This window comes from Artemia franciscana, chromosome 16 (assembly GCF_032884065.1).
Source record: "Artemia franciscana chromosome 16, ASM3288406v1, whole genome shotgun sequence".
Classification (NCBI taxonomy): Eukaryota; Metazoa; Arthropoda; class Branchiopoda; order Anostraca; family Artemiidae; genus Artemia; species Artemia franciscana.
In genome coordinates this window covers 20,369,489-20,394,859 of record NC_088878.1, presented here as the reverse complement: position 1 = coordinate 20,394,859, position 25,371 = coordinate 20,369,489, and the positions used below count along the sequence as shown (strand labels likewise).

Sequence of the window (25,371 nt, the reverse complement as noted above, 5' to 3'; positions counted from 1 at the left end):
ATCTACAAAAATGCGGAATTTTGTATTTTTTGCCAGAAGACATGTGGGAGGGTATTTTCATGGAGGAATTTATCATGAGGGAAGAGAATTTTCATGAAGGGATTTTTGAAGATTTTCGAGCATTATTTAAAAAAAGAGAAAATAAAAAAAAAAAGTTTTTTCGACTGGAAGTAAGGAGCAGCATTAAAACTTAAAACGAACAGAAATTATTACGTATATAAAGGGGTTCGTCTCCTCCTCAATACCTCGCTCTTTACGCTAAAGTATTTTTAGTAATTTCAGCTATTTATTCTTCAGACTTTGTGATCCATAGGTCATTCTTAAAGAATTGGGACAAAATTCAAGCTTTAGTGTAAAGAGCGAGGTATTGACGACGGGGCGAACCCCCTCATATACGTAATAAAAATATTCAAATATAAAAGTACGTTACGTAAGCTAATTCGAAAGTTGCGCATATTTATTACTAATAAAAACGATCGTAAAAAAATAAAAAGTACTAGTTGCCTTTTTAAGTAACCAAAAATGGGAGGGCAACTAGGCCTCCTTCCCCACCCCCTTTTTAATAAAAATCATCCGACCAAAACTATGAGAAAGCCATTTAGCCAAAAAAAGTTAATAGGCAAATTTCGTTTTAATTTATTCATGTACGGTGAGCCAGAATCAAAACATGTATTCAAAACTGTTCAGAAATTAAATAAAAAAAAAGCAAGTTTTTTCAACTGAAAGTAAGGAGTAACATTAAAACTAAAAGAAATTACTCCGTATATGAAAGAGGTTGTCCCCTCCTCGACGCCTCGCTCTTTACGCTAAAGTTTTTTATTGTTTAAAAAGTAGAGTTGTGAGAAAGAGTCAAACCTTAGTGTAAAGAGCGGGGCATCGAGGAGGGGACAATCCCTTTCATATACGGAATTATTTCTGTTTGTTTTAAGTTTTAATGTCGCTCATTACTTTCAGTTGAAAAAAATTGTTTTTTATTTATTTAATGTCTAGCAGGAATGACGGGTATATATTTTTTGTTAAAAATATAAGATCGTCTGTATATGTGCTTTTGTCTTTTATCTCAATCAGATGTGACTAACTTGAGATAAAATGGTCTATTGTGAAATAATAAGGTTTCATGAAATAGGCAATAATGGGTCAGTAAATTCAGTAATTTATTCCTAAAAAAATATCGTCTCCTTGTCCCTATTTTATACGGAATCCAACTCTTGGGTATGACTTTTTTGAAATAATTAATTTAAAAAACTTTTTCCACAAAGGAAGTTCTTTAAAGAAAAATTAAAAAGCTACCCTCAGGGCGAGCGGAAATAAAGTCAAATAATAACTCAAGTGTAGAACCAACATAAATCGTTGTCAATACATAATTGAAACCCGAAATGAACTTAAACCACAATAAGTAATCAATTTAAACTTAAAACGAACATAAAATACCACAAAAACAAGCATGGCTACCCCCCCCCCCCTCCTATGCCTTATAAAGACCAGAATGTCACTTTTTACTGAAAGCAATTCTTATTTCGAACTGTTTTTATATGTCACACCATCAACAGAAGGAAAGAAGGAAAATCATATTATCTAGATTAATGAAAACATTTAAGAAGATGCAGATTGATAGTTTTTTATATTGACATTCGCTTCTGAAAATATCTGCAATTTTACATATACTAACGTTATAAAAAAGAAAACGCTTAAAATATAGTAATTTTCAGTAAAGTGCAAATGACGTTCAGGTCGTAAACAAGATATAGGGGCCTTAATCCCACTTGTGTTTGTTGTAGTTGCTTCGTTTTTAAGTTTAATTTGACTATTTATTGTAATTTGAGTTTGTTTTGGGTTCACTTGTTTGTTGATAAGGTTTAATGCTTGTTTTACAATTGAGTTACTATTTGACGTATATCCGATAGTCTGAAGTTTAATGCAGCTCTTTATTTTTCAATGAAGAACTTGTTTGGTGGTAAAAGTTTGTTTAAATTAATTTGTGTTCATTTTGAATTGACAACCTTTTGGTTAGCTCAACATCCCCCTCAAAATGCCCTGAAAGTTTTAGCTTAATATTCTAAGCCGTTCCTGAGATATTGCTGATACGCCCTTTAACAACCTGCATGCATATACTGTGTTTTAATCTAGTTCAACATCACCCTATAAAAAATCCTCTATGTAAACAACGGGCAAATTACATAACTTACAGCCTTTACCCCGATTGTTGTCGTGGGGATCATATCATCGCCAGAGGAATAGTTCTTGACCCGTCAAATATGCTGAACAAGATGGCTGTCTAAAAATTTTGATCGGTTGTCTTTGGGGGAGGACAGGAAATAAAAGACATAAAAGGGTTTGCGAGGGGATTGGTCGGCCTCCAATCACTTTGGCTCTTAAAAGCGGCTCTAGAACTTTCAGTTTTCAATCGAAAGAATCTCTTTCGAAGCTTTTATGACAACCCTTTCCCTACAGAGAGGCTTGGTGAAAGGCCAAAAATGGGTAAATGATGCATAAAACCTTCTTCGCTCTTTATTACAGGCATACTTTAATAATATACTTTTTTTCTAATAAATAAACGAAAAGACATACGATGTAATGCTATGGCATGTGCCTAACCAATGTAATAATCAATAAAAAAAAAGGTTTGGGGAATTTAAAGGAAGTTTGTAGGCATTCATTATTACCTTAGTTATGTGAAAAAATTGCTATCATTCTTTTTATAATCATTATTTTGTATTTCTTATTGTAAGCTATAAGAAAATCAGTTACAATATATCTGAGGTTGTTTTTGGCTCAAGTTGAATTCTTTTGGGCCTTGTAGACTCTACTGGAGAGGTGTTATATAACTGAGCCAAAAAGAGTCGACAAACATTACAGAAAAAATTTATTCTTACTGCATTTTTATGAGCACGTTTAAAGGTTTTTTTTTAAGTTTCGTATTTTCCAAATAAGAGTTAAAAATAATCTACTATGGGAAGATTGATTTCTACTTGATGATAAAACTGTCTTTCAGTAAGTCATTTATAAATAATGTAGTAATCGCACAAAAATGACGGGATTTTTGATATCAGAATGGGATATATCATGCTGTCAAGTGCCGTTTAATTCTCAAAAAATGGTTTGTGTGTCCCCCGCCATATATGTCCACGACTTTCTCGATCATCTTATTTCAGTTCAGCACCATCGTCTGGTGCCCTGCCTTCCATATCCACCATCGTCTGGTGCCCTGGTGCCATAATCCCTGGTGCCAACCTTCTACTTAATTACTTTCACAAGTTATATTGTTTGAGGGATAAACATTGTGCCTCTGTCTCCCTACAACAATCTCAAGAGATTTACAATGTTGTCTCAGATTTTTTTGCTCTGTATAATTAGTCCATTTTATGTGTTCTTTTCTAAAATGTGCCCATCGCAGAAACAGATAGGACGCAAATACAGCTAGCTACACATGTTATATGCGTAGCAAGACAGAAATAACCCCCCATAGGTTACTAAAAAAAGAATGAAAACAGTAATCCTTTTTCAGGGTAAGTACCATTTTTTTCTGCCTGGGAGACTCTTTGCCTACAGTTTATCAATTTACCATTATGATAAGCTACGGTAGTAAATTACTTTTACGTCGTCGTATTACCATTGACCATATGTAGGAACTGCATTAGGGTACTAGCTGCATATTAATTCCTGCAAAGATAATTGGGCCATGGGCTATATCTTTTATGTATTATTATTTACAGGTGGTCGAGGTGTAACAATTGGCCCTATACTAAACGACAACGGACGTTCGGATATCTTTTGCGACAATGAAAATGGTCCCAATTTTCTTTTCAAAAATAGGGGAGATGGCACGTTTCAGGATGTTGCTGGTTTGAGCGGAATAAACGACTCTAATAATCATGGACGAGGACTTGCACTGGCTGATTTTAATGAAGATGGAAATGTTGATATCGTCTATGGAAATTGGAACGGTCCTCATAGATTGTTTATACAGGAAGATGTTCAAGGAGTAAAAAAATTCAGGAATGTTGCCGAAGGTAAATATTTATAGTAATAAAAATAACAATATCATTAAAAGCAAAGCTGTTTTCTATTTACAGTTTTTGTGAGAAAATGCTTGAACAGAACTGAAAAAGTTTTGTTTGTGTGAGGTTTGACGAAGAAGTTTGTGTTCTACTTGCTTTATGAAAATTAAATGATTTTTCGGCAGTATATGTTCCATTTGAACGTATATCAAATGTATGAACGTGTGTCATTTTTATCTATATCAAATGCTCATATATTATACCTACTTAGTATCTTGGGAATTTTTTTTAAAGTTGAAATTTTTCACCGGTGAATTTTTTCCGCATCGTTAGATTTTCGCTGGCAGTCGTGGTGTGCCCTAATTTATGTTAAGTTGAATATTTATGTTCGCTATTAGGTTGGTAGGGGTGGCTGCAACCTAGTAAAGGACAAATAGTAGAGCAGGAGTAACTCTAATACTAACGTAGTACAAGGTCTTGTTTTGTGTCACAGTCAATCCGATAGGTTTTCTTCTTTTCTTATGCATGTTAACAGTAGTGCATTAGACAAACATGCATCATCACTATAAAACAAACACACACACACAGTTACATACTCAGGAATTAAAAGAATTCCGCATCCCTACCTTGGCAGCCCGACGTGTTACTCTTTGTACACATTTTGGAAATAATCTGCGTCGTAACCCACGCTTTCAGTGTATACTCCCAGCCCCTTTTTGCACTCCAAAGCCCCGTTTACCCTGATCAAAAGCACAAAAAATCCTGGTTTTAAATCTTATTAATGCAAGAACTGAGCGTTACAAAAAGAGCTTTATGCCAGGGTTTGTTGAAATCATAAATAAATGAAATTTGTAATTCATCACGTTAATTTGTTAATGTGTATTTTTAATATGTTAATGTATTTTTAATATGTTAGTTTTTTTTTCTTTTTTATTTTTATTTGACAGGCCAGTTAGACTCATCGCTGTATGTTTTTTACAATGTACTTGTGTTTTACTTATGCCCTCATTTTTATTCATTTTGCTTATATCACTTACATTTACTTATTTATTCACATTTTATTTATATTACTTACATTTACTTATTTTACTCACATTTTACTTATGTACTTATGTTTGTGTACTTAAGTACTCATTTTTATTCATTGTATTCATTTTATTTGACAGGCCAGTTTGGTTCATCGCTGTAGGCAATGTTTTAATATTTCACTTATGTACCTATGTTTTTTTTTTTTTTTTTTTTTTTTTTTTTTTTTTTTTTTTTTTTTTTTTTTTTTTTTGTATACAATGTAGGCTAGCTGACTGGAGGCAACAAGTTGGGCAGTTTTTATGTTTTGAGAGTTTGCTTTATAATATAGTACTATTCTATAACTCAGCAGAAAGCAGAGTTTGATAGGCTGTGAGAAACCAAATACTAACCATAAGCCCAGCTACTGTAAAAAAAATGATGAAAATGAAGAAAATTAGCTAGAAAGTTAAAGGAAAATAGAAGGAAGAGAATGGGGAATAAGTACAGACAGGAGGGATTTCCAACCGAGCTATAGAATGAAAAAAAAAGAACACCAACAGACCAGTAGGCCAGTAAGAAAAAATCGTTTTCAGTAAATTTTTCTTGCTCTTTGTTGGGAGGTGGAATGTTATTTAAGTCCTCTTAAAACGAACAAAAACCTTGGTCCGGCGGTCAGTTGTCATGTGACAGGCTGATCCAATAGAAAAAGTAAATCCTGGAAACTTGATTGATAAATGTCTCAGTTTTAGAGGACATACAGATTATATTAGTCTTAAACTCGCTAGGAATGTTGGCATTTTTAGAAAGTTGAAGTATATTTTCCCAAGAGATATTTTAAGAACACTGTATTATTCCTTAATTCATCCTTATCTGCTATATTGTTGTATTGTTTGGGGTAGTACATTTCCTTCTCATCTCCATCATATTCGAGTTTTGCAGAATAAAGCGCTTCGAGTGTTATGTGGTGTGGGTTTTAAAGACTCGGTACAAAAGAGGTATATAGATTGCAAAATCTTGCCTTTAGCAGGACTTATTATTTTTTATCGAAGCCTGTTTATATATAAATATTTTCAAAATTGTTTACCAATATGTTTTAAAAGTATGTTTGAATTAGGAAGTGATATTCATACACATCCTACAAGACAGTCCGATATAATTTGTCGTCCGCTCGCTATTACCCGTAGATCTCAATTTTCCATTCGGCATCTAGGACCCCACGTATGGAATTGTTTACCTATAACTTTGAGAAACATGGATAATTTTCTTGAATTTCGGTGGGAATTAAAGCTATTTTGCCTTAATATTTATGGTTTTGATAGTTGAGTGGACCTCAAGTGGAGCCATGGTGTTGGTTTTGTTTTAGGCGATACTGGTCAAGTGGTTTTAGTTTCTTTTTGTTTTGTCTTTTTTGAAATGTAATTCCGTATCGATTGAAATGCAGGGTAATTGAATTTTTTTTTCTTCTTTTCTTTTCTTTTTTCTTTTCCTTTCCTTTTCTTTTTTCTTTTTTTTCTTCTTTTTTTCGTATTGTTTTTATTTGTATGTGTATTGGGGTTGTAAGCCCAAACAAGCTTTGCTTCGGGCCATTTGCTTGTTTTGTTTTGTCAGTATCAATTCAGAGTTCGAAGTGTCAACATCTAAATTGGATATTGCATGGACATTATTAATTCAGTAAGTTTTATGTGAAGAAACTCAAAATTTCGCAATAGGGATTATAGTGACGCATAATCCCTACTATACTTATTGACCTACATAAAGGATTCTATTGCATTATAAGCTTAATGGAGCGCTAAAGGCGATTTTGTTTTTTTGGCCTTGCTTATTTAACCCCAGAACTAAGGAGTGAGAAATGTCAATATTTATTTGTCCTGGTTGTGGTCGATCTTGTGGCAAGGGGATCACCCTGCAATGCACAAAATGTCTCGAGATGTTTCACCCACAGTGTGCAGGCATTTCCCCAATTGAGCGTAAAGAAAAACCGAATTGGATTTGCTTAATTTGTTCAAATAACGATGAAGTACATGAATCTTGCATCTCTAATAATAATCCCTGTATATCCCCGATAATCAGCAGTCAAAAATCCATTCCCGCTAATACTAATTCTGTAGCTGAAAATTCATGCAGTCGAAGCGTGGACCTGTCAATCCAGTCTATTTCAAGACCAAATAAACATCCACTGAAGTAATTGCAAGTGACAATATATCTGACGTCACAAGCCAGCCAGTCAATGCATGCGATTTTGATAAGACTTTTGTGTCAGAGACAGGAATTTCACATGTCGTAGTTAATTCGATATTATTCTTCGCTCTTGATTCGTTGAAAGCAGGAATAAGTGTTGATGAAATATCAAACGCAATGGCAGGATTCTATCGTTTAGAGGAGTTGAATGTAGCAAAAACGCTGCTCGCATGTCTGTGTCGTAAAGCTGGTAGATTGCAAGAAAGGAGAGGAAAAACAGCTGAAAAGACTACTGCCTCGGACATAATGCGTGTTATCATAGAACTTGATTCGAAACAGTTCATATGGCCTGTAATCGTCCCACGGAGCTTTAATGAATGTCCAGTATTAAAGCCTGACATCAGCGTCCAGCTTGATAAACTTGTTTATGACTATTCCCGAAAGCTTGAAAAAACACTTTCTTCTATTGAGCGTATCGAATCTAATTTAGAGAAAAAAATAACGCCTGGCAATGATCTTGATCTCAATCCCCCCACTGTGCCCCACCATGAATGGCCGCCTCTCCCACTAAAGACTGTCCCATTAGAGACCATAGTGATAAAAAACCCACCCACTCTCCTACTGAAGGATCCTGTCTGCCGCAAGAAAGAATTTGATAAGACAGGGTTTGCAAATATTCGTTATGTTAAAGGGACTAAGGATAGTGTTATGGTATCGGTACCATGTCAAGATGCATCGAAGCTCAGTTGTGATCTAAAGGTTAATTTTCCTGAAAGCATAATAACTTCCGAGCCTCGGCGATTTTTTGGAATTATCAGGAGTGTGGACATTGATTTTGATGTTAGTGCCTACCCATTGGACTTTCCGGGTATAATCGAGTTTAACCGGCTAGGAAAATTGCAAACTGTAAGAGTTATTTTTCAAACAGAAGAATACCTGCATTTTTACATCAAACATGGCATCAAATTCGGTTATGAGCTTTTCCGAGTGGAACGTGATCGTATTCAGCCTAGGTGTTGTTTTAAATGTCAAATTTTTAACCATGTTCAAAATCAGTGTAAATCTGAATGTTTCAAATGTGCCCGATGTAGCGGTAATCACATTTCGACTAAAGACTCCCCATGTCAAGCGCCAGTTAAATGCGCCAGTTGTGGCTCGAATGATCATCCAGTTTACAGCTTTAGGTGTCCGATTTTAAAGAAGTTTTGTAAATGAATGTATTACTTCGTATTACGTCCTTTAATTCAAATGGTGTGTTAGGGAAATTACCTGTACTTCATAGTTTTTTGAATGAAAAATCATCGGTATTATGTCTTCAGGAACACCACCTCCTTGATCATTCGTTGAATCTGCTTTCTAGTCTGTCTACTGAGCATGACATTTTTGCTGTTCCCGCTACACCGACTGGTGGACGTCCCTCCGGTGGTTTAGCTACTATTTTACCCAAGTCTCTTAATGCAGCTATTCTAGCAATTGATACAAATTTTTTAGCTTGTAGTTTTTCAAACGTAGTTTTAATTAATTGTTATTTTCCGACTGATTACCATGATGATATTTCTTTTGATGCATTTACTCAATGCTGTTTTAATCTTAGTCGTTTTGTCTCTAGTTTACAGTCAAATTTGCGTACTTATATTTTAGGTGATTTTAACTGTGATCCAAATATAGCAAATGAAAGGGGTACAATTTTATCTTCTTGTCTTCCTAATTTTTCTGTTTTACCGAAGTCCCAGGGTTTTACTTATATTCATTGGAGTGGTAGTACAACTAATATTGATCATGTTTTTTCTTCTAACCCAAGTGATCCTTTGCCTGTGGTTACTGTACTCGAAGATTTCCCCGTTAGTGACCACATGCCGCTTCAGTTCCTTTTACCCCCTTTGGCTTCTCGTCCTTCCCCAGTTCGTTTTTCTGGTAATAAGCTTCCTAAATTTTTTGATCGGGTTGATTGGAATCCAAATTTTAGACCACTTTACCAAGAAAGAGTTGGGACTTTAATTGATAAAGTTTATATCCCTGATAGTTTGGATTCAATGGATAGTAATCCCTCTTTGACTATTAATTGTCTTTATTTTGAATTAATCCATTGCTTAAAGTATGGTGCTGCGGCAGTTTTTCCTACTAATAGGATAAGATTGGGCGCGCAGAAATCTTTTTGGAGCCTCAATCCTTTTTTGGTAAATTCTAATAAGGCGGCTAAACAAGCGTATTGGGAATGGCGGACCCTCGGTAAGCCAAGAGACTCGCATCCTGTTTTTTTGCTAATGAAAAAGAGAAAGGCTGAATTCCAAGCGGAGCTCCGTCGTCATAATAAACTGGTCATAGAAGAAGCTTCTTCAAACATTGATAACGACAAGGATAAGAATCTCCTTTGGAATGTTCTCCGAGGCAATAGGCGGACTAACATGCCTGATACTAATTCCACACCATCGCTAAAAGAGTGGGAAAATTATTTTTCTAAGTTGTCGACTTCGTACGATTCTAACAGTGTTGTGTTGCAATTAGATGAAAGGTTGAAGAATTTTTCAACTGATTACAGGATTTCTGAGGATATGTTACGCGGATCAATCAAAACGTTAAAGGCGCAGTCGGCTAAGGATCATGATGGCTTTGCTAATCACCTCAAACTTGCTCCTTCTTCTTTTCTTATTACTCTACTGGCATTTTTCAACCTTTTACTTACTACTGGTTTAGTACCATCGTCATTCTATATTGGCTTAGTTACGCCTATTCCTAAGAGCGGGAAAAAAGACTTGTCATCTTGTAGTTCCTGGAGGCCCATTACTAGGGGTTCTATGATTGGGAAAGTGTTTGAGTTGTGTTTGAAGGATCTTCTTGAAATTCTTGACACTGGTTCTAATCAAGTTGGTTTCAAGAAAGGTTTGGGATGTGACCATGCCCATGCATCTTTCAGCAAAGTTATTGAAGAAGCAAGAATCTCTGGTCAACCGCTATACGCCCTCTTGATTGATATCAAAGGGGCCTTTGATGACATTTCTCATGCATCCGCTCTGCTCACTTTAATCCATGCTGGATTGCCCCTAGCTGTCATACGAGTCCTTCGCTCTTGGTATTCTGGTTTAAAGATCCGTATCTGTCCGAGTTCGTCTTCATCTCAGTCCAAATTAATTCAAGTGGGTAGAGGAATTAGACAAGGAGGAATTATTTCTCTTTATATATTCAATTCTTGTTTAGCTACTGCCCTTAATTCTCTTTCCTGCTCGTTTGTTTCATTATCTCGAAATCTGTCTTACATTGCATATGCTGATGACATTATCCTTCTAAGCCGGTCCAAGTCTAGTCTTGTTTCTAATTTTAATATTTTAATTAATTGTTTAAAAGGTTTGGGCCTTTCTATCAGTTTTGAAAAATGTCAATTTTTTGTTGTAAATTGTTTAGAGGATAATGTCAGGGCGACTCTCGATTGCGGCAATGGTGTTATTTTTCAGTCGTCGCCAATAGTCACTTATTTGGGATTACCTTATGCTGCTTCGAAAAGAGATTTCAAAACAGTCCTGGTTCAGCATGTTCAGATGAAACTACGCAAGGCATTTGGTCTTTTAATTCGTTTTCGGGGTCTTTACCGTCGGGACGTCCTTGGTCGTATGTATAGCGCTGTTGCTCTGCCTCACGTATTGTTCCCGTCCCTCCTCTTCCGAAATTTCAGACCTTCTGATCTTTCGCCCATTAAAGTTTCTTATTTTAAAATTTTGTAAAATTTTACTTGGTTTCCCCCTTTCTTTTAGAAACACTGAGATTGTTTTAAAGCTTAATGTGAAGGATCCTGTAGTCTGTATAAAGAAAAAATATAAAACATTTGAAGATAGGGCGAAAATTAACCTTTTAGGCCACAATTTATTTTCGTTTTTTAGTAACAGTTCTGGCTCTTCATGATTTATAGGCTAATCTATTTAGCAAGTGTGTTTTTTTTTTTTTTTTTTTTTTTTTTTTTTTTTTTTTTTTTTTTTTTTTTTTTTTTTTTTTTTTAAGTGTTGGATCAATATTTGATAGGTTTTGATTGTAAGTGTTATCATTTGTTTTTTCTTTATATTATATTGTAGCGTACTCCTCATTTTTTGAGGGAAATAAAGAAAATAAATAAATAAACCCATCTTTCTCTCTCTCTCTAAAAAAAAGTTGTCATGTGACAGGCTGATCCAATAGAAAAAGTAAATCCTGGAACTTTGTACTTTGTTGAAAACTTGTTTCAACCTTTTTTATGCTAAGAAAGATAATTTCTGAAACAGCGGCTTATCGTTGTTATTGCTGATGCCAGTTTCCTTCTTCCACAATCTTTTATCCACAGGTACACCTCTTGAGGACCCGTCTCCCATAAGAACTGTGATTGCTGCAGACTTTGACAACGATGGTTTGCTCGAGGTATTTTTCAACAACATAGCCTACCGTGGAGCGGCTCCAAATCGAATCTTCAAAATTGAACCAAGGGCAAATGCAGATCCATCAATTGTAGAATTAGACATCGGTGATGCTTCAGAACCCCAAGGCAGAGGAACTGGTGAGTTAAATTTGTTTCTCATTCTTTTTTTTTTGTCCCACATATTTTTGTAGTTAAAGATGACCATTTTGTTCTTACTTTATTTTTTTTAGTTTCAATTTGTCACTAACTAACAGTGTAAACGAAAAACACTGCAACAAATCCTTAACCATGCTGCAATGAAATAGCAGATCAGTACGAATTAATGATGGCTCCCCCTTAGGGATAACTTTGTAAAAAGCTAACTGTAGCCCACAGTAACTGGAATTTTGAAACGCTTAAAAAAACTGCCAAGAGAGGAAGAGGCGCTGCTTGGACCTTATTCAGGAATGGTAACTATTATTTCGATGAATCTTGATGATACAAGTTCGTTGGGAAATCAAATTTGCGGGAATGTTGATAAATAGCCTGAAACCCCACCAAACGGTGTTAGATCAAAATGAAAAAACTGCACCGTTGGAATCACCCTAGCCGAAAACGCCATTTAGGAGAATTACAGTCCCCCATCTTGAGTAACAAGTGAAAACACTTTTCCATGGATTTCTGTGATGTCTCCTTTTTTTTTTCTTTTTTAGTCGCCTTAGTGGGCCGCTAAAACATAGAGATGTTTAAGGGCTCATTTGAAATGGAATTTTTATATCTAGTGTATGTTGTAATTAACAAAAGGTAATGTCAAAGTAAAATACAATCTTTGACAAAATTGTATTATCACATACAAGATGATGTGACACACGTATTTTTTGACAATTTAATACAATACACTTATCTTTTGAAAAGCTGATTTTCAGGGTTATGATGCCATATTTGAGTGACTCTGCTGTATAGTTCCCTGTGGTTTTTCTTTCTTAGATTAAGTTAATGAAAAAAATTAATTGAAAGTAAGGAGCAACATTCAAATTCACTAACCCTTGTGTTTGAGTAGTTTTTCTGAAATAATAATGGTAAAAAGTTAACTTTTAATTGATACAAAGAATCCAAAGGAGAGCGTAAGCTTTTCATTCTATAAAAGGTCTGTGAATTATTTGCCAACTGTTATCTAAGAAGCGTCATCTCTTTTACGTTACGAAATTGAAACTAAAATAGGCAGGAAAACAATCAGAAATGTCACTAACACGTAAATATGACAAATTTAGACAATTCCTCTAGGGAAGATCTCATATATCTCTTTTCTATTTTTGGAACCACCAACACGAAACAACTATATTTGACAACTCTCATTCATGTCACTTCTGATGTCCTAATCTTAATTCTACTACTAAACTTCCTATTCTTTAAGTTTTTTTCAGCTACTGAAAATCAAACAAACATTTTAGAAGAAAGTGTCATTAGCATTGCATTCTGGTAACTAACTTTCTGCTGGTAATCATCTTATTCTGGGTTATAATAAACAAAACAATTATTTTAATATAAAGGAGTGTTTGTGGTCACTGATTAAAAAAGGTAAAAAAAAGAGAAAAATTAACGCCATGATAGGGCTGTAGGCCAAGGCCACACGCAATTATGAAAACGTCAATCCATGTAAGCTTGTTATTTTGATTTCATTTATGTCGTCGAAGAATGGAGAGATAAATAGATAATCAGACAGTTGACCTCTGGATTATATGTATCTCCTTCTCTTTATTCTTTGGATTGTTATGGGGGCGCTTTGGCATAATCTCATCGCAATTATCAAATTCTGGGCCCTGGAGCGGATCCCTGAAGGTGAGTCACAACTCAGGGTCTCTTATTACCAAATAGAACTAGTATTTCTCCAAGCGCCACATATGGCACAGGAGGAATTATTTATTATTATAATCATAATTTAGATCGTTAAAAAATGAGTGTCCAACCCTCCTATATTCCGTATATCCCCCCCCCCCAGAAAAAAAGAAAAAATTGTCTGACTCGTAAAAAGTAACGAAATGCATATAATTTTTTAATACGTTTTTAAAAATTTCTCTTTTTTAAAGAACTCTCTTTTTTAAAGTGTTTTAAAGAACTTTAAGAATTTGGCATTAAGAATGATGGTGGAAGAAGAGATCCTGAAGCGGGTTCCAGAAGGTGAGTCTCTTATTACCAAACAGATAGCCCACTGTGCAGCTACAGGACTGATTATATGAATTTATCTATCTACATATGGCCATAAGACTCTCCTAGCAAAACGGAATATCTGAGTTCAAGCTGCTCTGTAGTAACGATACCTGGTGATGTCTGTCCTTCAACTCCAAAGGCTGGATGCCTGAGCAAATTGAGATAGGCTAGGTGAAGAACCTGGAGAGTTTTCTCTGTGGCTTGTTTAGATGGTATCCGGTGTATTCCCCCTGGAAAGTCCCATTTACTCCTGAAAAATCTCCGCTCTCCGACAATACAACTCTGGAATATTTTTCCTACAGGTAAAATTCCGCAGCCAAAAGAAAATTAAGGAAAAAAAAATGAAGCAAAGAAGGGATTTTGGAAATTATACTATGTTCCAAAATGCAATATATGGTGGAGAACCAAATGGTTCGTGGTAACGAACTTTAAGTAAGGAGCGACTCCGGTCAATATTAACCAAAACTCTAAGAAAAGGGATTTTGATGACACTTAATACATCAAAAGAGTTGGTCTTAATGCTGATTCCAAATGTATAAGTCCATTAAGTTTAATGCTACACATCAAGCGCCAGAGTCTGAGAAAATTAGTCTAATTACCAATAAATGGGGAAACAACCCCAAAGAGGTAAGTGATTGTAGTAAAAATCACGCTATTATATTCAGCATATTGGACAATCCTAATGTGGAGAATTCAAGTTCTTATTTACAAAAATGTGAAATTCTGTATAATTTTTTTCCTGAAGAAGAATCACAGATGCATTTTTTTTTATGAAGTAGTTTTAATTGTAATATCTCACAAATCAGTCGGTAAAAATGGCCAGGTAGTCGGTAAAGTCTATTGTCTCCCTCCAAACATCTCGGCTGGTGACTCCTCTGGTCGGTACCCATCGGAAGTGATTACTTCTTAGTTCCATTCTGGTCCCTTTGTACACTTCTATCATTGGGCAACGATATAATCGGTTCGAGCGGAAAGAGAATAGGCAAAGAGTTGGTGAAACTAGCTCTTCGTGTGGTAGCTAAACCAGTGACTAACCCTACTTCCTTATTTGAACACACCAATATTATTTTCGTTTGGCTTCAATGGGATAAGTGTTTTAAAGGCTCATTTGCTGTTTCAGGAATCTTGTAGGAAAAAGCACAACAAAATTAAGAAAATAATAACTTAATACCCAGATTGCTGAGGAGCACTAAATGAAGCACTCTTTGTAAATACTAAAAGAAAAACAAAATAAATGAACGGCGTTTACGAGGAGTCTCCATAGTCAGTTTCAACATCAACTGCCTATCTACCGAAATTTTCGGTAGTCTTCAGATAATTACCGATAAATTGCCGAAGTCTTCAGTAATTTATCCAGAAAACGGTCGAAATAGGCCTTTTCGCCTTTTTCCTGTCTGATTGTTTCTCCTTGAATCCAGGAATTACCAATTGGATTATAACCATTTTGGATATAATTGGATATAAACATAATTTTGTATAATTTCTGCAAGAATAGTTTCTATAAATCGTTTTTTCCTTGTATTTCTTCTTTTTTCTAAGTCAGGGATATTGAAGAATCCCAAATTATTTAGATTCATGACTATGGAGTGATTCAGGTCTGGGGGATAGCCTGTAAAAAATGGTAGAGCGATGGTGAAAAGTTGAAAGAAATACTTTCTTTGTTCAGAAAAGTGTCATTTTAGGTCTGCATTTTAGGTCTTTTAGGTCTTCTAACCAGAAAGTGGGGAAGTCGGAGGAGCAAAGAGTCTGCCCCTATTCCCCTTTTGGAGCTGATGACTACGTACCTGACCCATCTAACAAATTTTCACCTAAAATCGTTATAATTTACGATTCTCAAGTTACCATATACTTGGTTTCGCGTATATTTATTCGATGGTTTTATTTTTATTTTTTATTTTTTTTATAATATGGGTTGACTTGACGTGAAATTGTTTTGCCTGGTAAAGTATTTGAATAATAGTAGGCTATACTATTAGGCTATTTGACATATTAAAGACAAAATGTAAAAAGCTGAGTAGCTGACTTCGTGTCACAATTCAAAATTAAGGGGGCAACAAAGTTTATCACCAACGAAATGTACTGAACAGTTTAAAAAAAACAAAAAAAAAAACAGCATCAATTGAGAATAAAAAAAAAATATTGGAACCCATCTATAAGCGATTGTCTTGCTAAGACGTGTAGCGCTTAAATGGAACGAGCGTTTGAAAGTGTACTGAAGTTTGGCAAAAAAATATTTAAGTTGGTTAATTGTGATTTTTGAGCACAAAACTGTGGGTACTCCTCTTAAAAAGGTATAAATTATCATGAGAACCAATTTGGTTTTCTTTGTCCCTGCCAACATAATGTTCGTTCGAATCAAATATTCTTCAATTCTAGGTGGTGCAGTGACAGATTTTGATGGTGATGGAAAGCTGGAGCTCATCGTTTCCCATGGGGAATCTGCTAGACAACCACTTTCTATTTACAAAGTTGGACCCGGTAAGAAGACTATTAAACGAAAGCATAGAAACACACTTTATAATTACTTTTAGTAATTATACTGATTATATAGACATTTTAAAGACGGTAGTTTACTTTTATAATGTTTAACTATGGTAAGGGTTACTATTCGCTGTGCTATTTAGTTCCATGTCTTCAAGAATACCTGGGTCTTGTTCAAATTTACAGGCGTAATTGGAGGGTATATTATGAATGAGTATTATCCTGCTGGCCAAATTGGAATCTGTCCTTGAAGATCGTCTTAGGACTTCTTTCTTTGTAATGGCGGGAATTTTTCTTCTGTATGCCTCACTATGTTCTGCTTGGCGAAAAAAGAAAGGCGATGCGGTACGATTTTTCCTTCCACCTCCTTGGGGGACAACCATGAGGACGAGAACCGTGACTTCGACCTTCAAAGAGGATTTTTGGGAGACGGAACTGCCTCATCCCTTTGACGTGATTGAGCCACCAAAATTGCTCAGTTGGATCTTGGTGAGGATTGATGGTTGGATTTTAAGGCGCTAAAGGAGTTCGGCGTTTGAGATTTGATCAAGGTAGGTAATACCAGCAGTGCAGCAGAGACATTTAGTTTCAAACGCTACGTTTCTACAATGGTCATCTACCTTCAACGTTTATGATTCACATGAGTATATTGCGATGGGGATATTCAAAGTGTCAAAAAGTCGTGTCTTAAGTCATAGAGATATATTCTTGCTTCGCCATATGGGCATAAGGGCTTTGAAACTGGAATTCGTGAGGAAGAGCCGTCAATTGTCATTGGTGATTAGACTGCCAAGGCAGGGGAACTCTTCAACCAATTGGATACTTTCTCCGTCAATTTTCAGGCCAGGTTTAAATGTATCCTGCAGCTTTCGTGTGCAGCACATAGTCTTTGTTTTGGATAAATTTATGATCATTTTACAAGAGCTAGTCGCTTCAAGGACTTTGTTAGCAACGACTTGTAGATCCACGGGCGTTTCAGCCATTTCTTCGATGTTGTCAGCATAAGCTAGCTTGTATTTCAAGACACCCTGTATGTGTGTGTCACAAGTTGTTTCCAACAGGGATAGAACTGATGTGAGGAAGAGATTAAACATTTCTGGAGATAATATGTATCCTTGAAGGACTCCTGCGGACGTTTGCAAGCTGTCAGTGAAACCTTCACTATTCATTACACGACTTCGAAATTTAGAGAATATTTCTTTGATAAGGTGGACCACGTTTCTTGGAATTCCGGAATGGAGGAGGATATATGGGTTTTATCACTTTTCAGGTATGTATATTTTAGTCGATCGGTTTCCAGAATTGGTCTCTCAACGTTGGGAATTTTAAGAAGGTATATACTTTTAATTCTAAATTTTCTGTTCATTGAAGTAACCAGAGACATATCTTTATCTACAACAACCAGTCACAAAAACCTTTTTTGAATTTCATCTCTCCTTGTTGGTCACAGTATAGGGAAGACTGTTTTAACATGAAATATTCAAATAATGCCGGAGTAGTAAACACTCACTACCATTTTTACTTTTCCATTTGTATCTCTCGCATAAATTATGACCACTGAAAATGAGTTATCGATACTTAGATTCAAAAGAATTTTATTAATTGTAGTTTTGTTTTGATTTCCCAGTTAACCTAGTGCACTGGGGCAAGACCAAAGATTGAAATTCGGTTGGTTTCTTGTACAAGACTCTATGTAGTGTTACCGAGAGAGACTGCATTATTTTTACTTTTTTACAGGTCAACTGTGCTGTGCTATAATGCTCTTTGTGTTAGTAATGCAAGCTTCTTTTATCTAGTACCCTCTAAGCTCAGTTTGGTGAATCTGTCGCTCGTCACCCTGCTGTGTGACGAATTTCATTAGAAAAAAAGATTGAAATTCTAGGTTCAAACATTGGAAGTAGATTAAAGCATGTAAGTGAATATTCACAAAGTCTAAAAAACAGCTTTGAGGCTTGAGCGTTTGACACGCTTTACTCTAAAAACTATTTAACAAATTGATTTCTTTCCATCTATGGAATCCTCCAATACGCTCGTCTATAGTAAAGGTAAAACCATCGGGAATTATTTTAAACAATGAGCTCGTAGTTACTCCTGTAAATCTCCCGTGATTATATTGTCAAGTCTCCTATGGATCTCTCGTGGTCATATCTGACGTTCGATTTTGTTTTCAGGTTCTCAGAATGCGTATCTACGAGTCATTCCAAAAACACAGTTTGGTGCCCCTGCTCGTGGGGCTCGTGTTGTATTAATAACTGAAACAGGGAGACGCTTTCTACGGGTAATAGATGGCGGATCAGGATATTTGTGTCAAATGGAGCCTGTGGCTCATTTTGGTCTTGGTACTGAGTCGGTTGCAAGGTAATTCTTCAGCTTTTTTTGTTTTTGTATAAATACCGGGAAATCATGGACTATGTATGCTTATTATACTGTGTTTTTATTTCAACAAAGTTTTATCTTGGTTCTTCGAGTGCCAAATCTGGTGATAGAAATAAAAATGTGAATTCACCAAAGAGGTAACAAGTTAGTGTCTTTTTTTTTTTGCTTTTTTCTCGCTCCCCCAACTCATTATTTCACATGTGTGAGGATCAGGGCTGCGACAAATGTTTCAATTTGAAACTTACATGAAAGAGTCAAGTATATAGCCATTTTAATTCAGTATCCTTACCCCATAATTAATTATATCGGTAACTTACTGCCAATCACTAATATTCAGTTGTAAGCACATTCATGCAACTTAGTATAACGAATACCTGAAGCCAAGCAACTGTTGTTGGTTATATAGTCAATAGTTTTCTTTTAAATATGACGAATTTTCTACGTAGTTTTTGGAAAGTTTTCTCTCATTTCTCACGCCTGGAAGCTCGAGTTGAAACTTCAAGAAAAAGGTTTTTCTTTGGAGGGGGGAGGTAGAGTAAGGTTAAGAAGAATATGACATACTTTTCTAATTACTTTCAACCTCATATTTATTGCTATTGCATAGCTTGTCGAAATCACGTGATGTACGTGCAATATTACGAAGAATCAAGGAATCGACGAAAATGTCGCTGAGATTCTATCCTATAATAATAACAATAATTCACTTATAATCCACTACATAAACTCTATATTGATAGAAAAGATATTTTTTTTCGTGGGAGTGAGTGGGTAGCTTTTGAACTGTTTGATGACCAAAAGTAATGCTAGTATTGTTGACTCGTGCTAGTTCAATCTTTTATGATGCATAATCGTAGTCTATTATCTCGGTTTTTTCTTATGGATTAATTAAAAAGCTTTTTCCACAAACTAAGCTTTTCAAGGAAAAGTAAAGATCTCCATTAAACCAAAATGGGCAAAATAGGATCAAATAATCTAATATTTTTATGTGTTTGTGTTCAATTCGGTGCATGGTTTCACTGTTATAATTATTCAGTTCTATTGATAATTATTTTTGTTGTCATCGTCTTCCCAGCAGGCCCTTACGGGCTAGCTTTTGTTGGGCTAGACAGTATTTTTATCTGTATTCTGTATCTACATTAAATTATTGTACTATTATTAATACTATTACTTGTAAGGTAAAGGAAATGCCGAAGATTTTAACAGTTACATTGTCTCTGGACAAAAAAATAAAGTAAAGGTTAAAAACTTTTTATGGTTAAAAACATCCTGGAAGTCGGTAAAAACAGCGTAACTTAGTGTCTAGTAATATGAGGTTTTTGCATTAAAAAAGGTTTAACTTATGTACCATTCTTATTCACTCTTATGTAAAGTTAGGCAGTTTTCTTCATTTCAAACTTTCGATAAAAATGTGCAAATGGAAAAATGAATGAATAATAGATATAGAATATACTACCTATAGATATTTTGTTTACTTCTTTATGGACTTGTTTCCTTCAGTTTGGATGTTAGGTTATTTTTTCGTTAGTCTTTCGGTGATTTGTCTTACCGTTGATGGTAGCTTTGTACTGGAAGCCTGCCTCTGTATTAACTATTTTTTGTTTATTTCTGTGGCAATAGCTTGGAAATCACTTGGCCTGACACATCTAAAGTCACATTAGATCTGAGAGGAACACCTGTGAATAGACAGCTTATAGTAGAACACCCCAACAAGGAAATGTTGTCGAGACAGGTGAATCTTTTCTTTGTATTTCATCTGACTTTTTTTTATGTATATATATCTAAATGAATTTACCTAAGCAATCTAATCGAATCTAATTTAACTAATAATCTTCTCAAATAAATGTATTATTGTAATAAGTACCGCCGTTACCAACCAAACCTAGGATATTTCCTTACCTTTGTTCCCTCTCTCCAAAATCTTCCTTGGTTTCCTTTAATAGTTGTGTTTTTACAACTTCTTAGACTCCGAGAGTGATATCGAACAAGATCCACTTTACCCTCATTGAATTGTCCCAAATTTGATTATCCAAAATCAGGGTCTTCCATAAAAACGAACTGTTCCTATCAGATGAAATTCGGCCACATTGTTTTGTTTTTTTGTTTGTTTTTTTTTTTTTTTTACATTTCTTTATAATTATTACCCATAAATTCTTGGTTTTTACCGTTTGTTGATCTTTGAAGCTTGTAGGCAAAATTTTAAATTTTGCAAATTTCTTCTGTATCTTCCACCTTGGACAAAAAACCGGATTCTTGTTAGAAAATTTTCAAGATTCCGGAAGAAATCTTGAAAATCCTCCAACTTTAAAATTGGAGATTCTACACAGAACTCCAGTACAGCTTCTGGGCGCCTATCCCCTCACCACCGTCTTATCTGTTTCTTTCGATGATTTTGTGTGTGTATTTGTTTTTCTCTTTGTGTTTCTTTTTTTTCATTTATTCTTACTCTGCCATATTTATGTATCGTGCGGGTGAAAAATAACAATAATAATAATAATAACACAGGAAAATCTGCACGTATTGTATACGCATTTTAAATGAAAGTTGTACATCTTTCTTTCTAGTCTGCTTTTCTATGTTCGTGACACAAAGAAGAAGGCAGTTTGTGAAATTGTTCTTTCTTCTGCCCTGAAAAATATCCTAAGATGGGGCTTGAAAGTGTCATGGAATCGCTGGGTTATCTTTGTAACTAAACCTTTATTCGGAATTTTATATTCACGGTCCATTTCAGACGATGGCTCATACGCCATATTCTTGTTGTCTTAATGGTATATTTAAGCCTAGTAGTATTAAAAGCAATCTAAGATGAAAATCCTTTACATGAAAAAAAGCAAGGCATAAGTAATTATAGCTTGAAGTTGCAGGTTTGTATGAAAAAGGATGACACGTGTTGTGTTTTGATACGATAAAATCAAAAGGCTGATAAATAAGAATTCCATGTTGTTACTCATTGATGAAGCGATAAGCATTTAAGATGTATCAGAAATAGTACCAGAAAGCGACATCTCGAGGAGCCGTGTTCCAGTTGTTCTATGTTACATTTTGAGGAATAAGTCAACCAAGTCAAAGTTATGTCCTAAAAATGGATTTTTAATTTCCTATCTTCGCATTTTTCTCACTTGTGAAGCTTCCGAAAGCTTTATGTAGTTCTTCTTTATTTCTTTTATCTAGTATTCAATAGTTATTAAGGCTGTAATATATAGAATTATTATTGATAGCTTTATTTACTTTAAAGCACTAATATTTCAATGACACATTTTGCTATTGTTATTTCACAATATAGTATCATCATTGTGTATTACTATCAATTCATGTCTTCATTGGAAGTTACTATTTTGGAGGGGGTGGAGGTAGAAACTTGGAAATACTTTTCTAAGATAATTTGGGCTTCAGATTCATTTCTAGAACTTTTTCCATTGACCAACAGGACAACTGTGACACAATTTCTCAAGAAGTCGCTGTCCTAAATACCACCGATGCATGAAAAATATACATTTGATCTGTGGTTAGGCATCAACGAGTTCATTCAAGTTCCTTAAAAATATTCCTGTTTTAGGATGTAGCTTAAGGACTGCATATTGAATGGAACGACCAATGGTTTTTGTTATATTGCAGATGCGTCAAGAGCTTTGAATCCTGAATGTTGCAATGTTGTCTGGCTTATGATTCTCATTTTGTTTGCTTTTAGTACGCTTGAAATAAATTATATCGCTTATTGGCACTTTTCCGTCGAAAGGTTAGTCTCGTTTTTTTTTATATATAACACTGATAACACAGTTTTTATCTCAAGAAAGTTTTATTGTGCTTCTATGCACCAATTTTAAATTTAAATGTCGACAGAACACTTGTCTGTTGACGTACTCAGAAAAATAAATTCAGCTCCCCTTCTTTAAACCTGGTTGAGTCTATCGTTCCCCAAGGCGAAATGCTAAGTTGTGAGTTAATTAATTGGATCTTAAAGATTGTTGAACAAAACCTGAAACAGCTGCTAATAGCTGTAGTAACAGACGAGCTGATGACCGCATATTATTTCCTATTGTTTGATGCCAAAGGATACCGACCAAAGACAGGACAAAATTTTCATACTGTAGGTAAATTAATATTTGAGCTGTCTAAGCAACTATCAGCAATATTTGACGCATTGAAGTATCTGTCAGGGTTTGCTTAAGCTTAGAAGAGCATTCATATAAATGGTGTAATACTTAGTAAGCAATTTGTTAGGAATAATGGTTATTTTCAGCAGAAAAACCTATTTTCCTGTTTGAAATCTGCTTTTTGGGGGTGTTGTCAAAAATCAATTAGAAAAGAGACAGATCAACAGATTAGCCAAAATTGTGTTCAGATACTGGAAGCCTGAGTGTTTTGTTTAAAACCTTTGCAATTCGAATCGATATGGAAAATCTAAACAGAACAGTGCGTTATTAATTGACACAAAAGGTTTCCAAATTTTAGCAATATTACGATAATTCATGGGTATTTGGACCCACAGTATTAATAAATATAATAATAGTAACGAAATTTTTTTCCAAACATAACACATATTCATAGCGCGCTGTTTAGGAAGTTCTCAGACCGTCAGAGCAATAGTTTTTCGTCGTGATGCGCTAAACATTTATCATCGCGAGTGCGCGAAGGTGGGGTCATGAAGAGTGGTTTAGCTTGTGTGGTTTTAGATATGTTTCAAAAATCTTCAATGAAGAGCATAGGACTTTCACTACTGTTAGTATAAATTTATAATGCGATTTGGACCACATAGTCTATTTTTCTGTTCGAAAGCTGTCCTTTGTTACTAAAAGCTAAACAACTCAAATTCGATACTATAAACTAAGAATTACTTAGATATTGCATTTTAGCCTTTAGAAATGTTGATACTATAAACTAGCAAATAAATTTTAGAGATCAGATTTTTGGTTTGAATTGCACATATGCTTAAGAAATTCTGTTATGTTCTGTCTCCGGCCATGCAAGGGGTCTTCAGAAAATTACTAGGTTGCAACTATTGCTGTGACCATGATATGGCTTAGAGTTACGTTCTCCATGGTAAAAAAAGAAACTTACACCATGGCACGTTAAATAAATATTAGGTTCTAACGTTAGGTCGAAAAAATTGCAAGATAAGTTCTAATGCAAATTCAGGTTGCAACGTCAACATCTGGAATAGTTGCTTGGGTTGCCTATTTTATGCTATTAATATAACCAGCAAAGAGTAAAGTTTTCTCACTGATAATAACAAGTTGGAAAGGTAAAATAAACTACAAGAAACAGTTTAATTTCGATATTTAATGGCTTAAATCTACTCTTTGACATGGCGTACATTTGTGCGCCAAAACTAGCGATTTTTATCAAAATCTCAGGAATTATAGGGGAAACCATACGAACATTGAAATTTGGGGAGCCCCCCTCCCTACTGCGTGCACACGTGCCTACCTAAAAACTAATTAGGATAAATTTTTTGTAAGGAGTTCCCAGGATAAGAACACTTTGGTATAATAGTGGAAGAGCTTGTTGATTCAGAAAAGTGAGGTAAAAATCGGTGTTTTCTTCTCAAGACGTTGGCCTTCTATTGTGATTGCAGTTACTTTCAAGTCACTGCTAGTTTTTGCCATAGTAGATATCTGGTCTTGGATCCTAAAATTAGACACCCTAAAAACCATCTTAAAAGAAAAAAAACAAAAAAAAACAAAACAAATATTGAAAATAGTTGTATTGAAAAGTCATTGTAGTGTACTACGAACAGTTAATTCATTTTCCAAAAAATTGGACCTTATTTTCCTAGAACATTTGACTATTAAAGGCAGCAGATAATTTGTAGAAACTAGAGTTCGGCTTATTAAGTAGCACTGACGGTGAATCAAATTCAACAACCTGAAAAAAAACCATAATTATACGTTATTCAATACAGAGATTGGGCGATCCAGGGTCCAGATTATCACCTCAAAATCTAGGATATTAAAGGTAAATGCGGAAATTTGAACATGTAATGCACTACGAAGACTTTTTTCATAGTTGAACGTACCCTAAAATTACTCGAATCCCCTTCGTAGAGTAATTCAGGCTACATCCCTGATACATTGGATCCAAATATAGCAGTAATGTCTATTTACACTTAACACCCCCCCCCCAAAAAAAGAAAACAGATAACTACACAGTATGTTCTAAGAGGCTATGTTTGCGGTAAACGCAAGAGTCAACGAGAAAGGGTCACCTTGGCGATTCATGGCGTTTCTAATATCGTATTTTGTCTTTCGTTCTGACAATATTTTTAGGAGTTAAGAGTTATTATGTTCCTTAGGGTGGGACGTGATCGTCTCTTACTAGGTTGCCAACTACTCCTGCAACCCAGAAAAAAGGAAAAAAAAAGTGCCGTCGATGCAGAATACCGCTGTTCAAGCCACTTTTATTGTTTTTCAAGTCGACATATTTTCTTTGTTGTTCAAGCCAAGAGACTGTAAGTTTTCTTATATAGGAGTTTCGGACAGGGCGGTTCTAATAATGTACTTAGTGTTTCGATTTTGCACTATTTTGAGGAGTTGTGAGCTATTTTATTTCTTAGTATGGAACGTGATCTACGTCAAGAACCGCCATAATGGTGGAAGACTTTGAAACCTAAATGTATATTGCGAATTCGAAAATACGGTTTGGTACCATATTTTGCTGGCAAAAGCCTCCTTGTTATGAGAAAATGATCGCAGTAAAAAAAAAAATTACGGATTCCTCAAGGTACTCCGCGTTTTGTGAAGCTTACATTCCGATTTGCTAGCATTCAAG

At 35.1% G+C, this 25,371-nt stretch overlaps 2 protein-coding genes across 20 annotated transcripts in view; one reads left to right on the top strand and one right to left on the bottom strand.

Annotated features, from left to right (window-relative positions):
- LOC136037190 (cartilage acidic protein 1-like) overlaps window positions 1-25,371 on the top strand; it is a 59,971-nt gene that overhangs the window by 31,832 nt on the left and 2,768 nt on the right. For 3 of the 6 annotated variants that reach the window (XM_065719770.1, XM_065719768.1, XM_065719766.1), the window contains exons 5-10: window positions 3,714-4,010; window positions 11,491-11,700; window positions 16,126-16,227; window positions 18,402-18,588; window positions 20,224-20,335; window positions 22,160-22,318. In XM_065719770.1, the coding sequence (XP_065575842.1) occupies window positions 3,714-4,010; window positions 11,491-11,700; window positions 16,126-16,227; window positions 18,402-18,588; window positions 20,224-20,335; window positions 22,160-22,171 (920 nt within the window). In that variant the 3' untranslated portion in view covers window positions 22,172-22,318. Of the gene's footprint in view, window positions 1-3,713; window positions 4,011-11,490; window positions 11,701-16,125; window positions 16,228-18,401; window positions 18,589-20,223; window positions 20,336-22,159; window positions 22,340-25,371 lie in introns of those variants that run through there. The other 3 variants (XM_065719767.1, XM_065719765.1, XM_065719764.1) reach the window with 2 other exon arrangements.
- Window positions 24,293-25,371, bottom strand: part of LOC136037189 (ATP-binding cassette sub-family C member 5-like) — a gene marked incomplete at its 5' end in the record, with an annotated part of 142,045 nt that continues 140,966 nt past the window's right edge. For all 14 annotated transcript variants that reach the window (XM_065719749.1, XM_065719751.1, XM_065719753.1 and 11 more), the window contains 1 exon segment: window positions 24,293-24,468. In XM_065719749.1, the coding sequence (XP_065575821.1) occupies window positions 24,376-24,468 (93 nt within the window).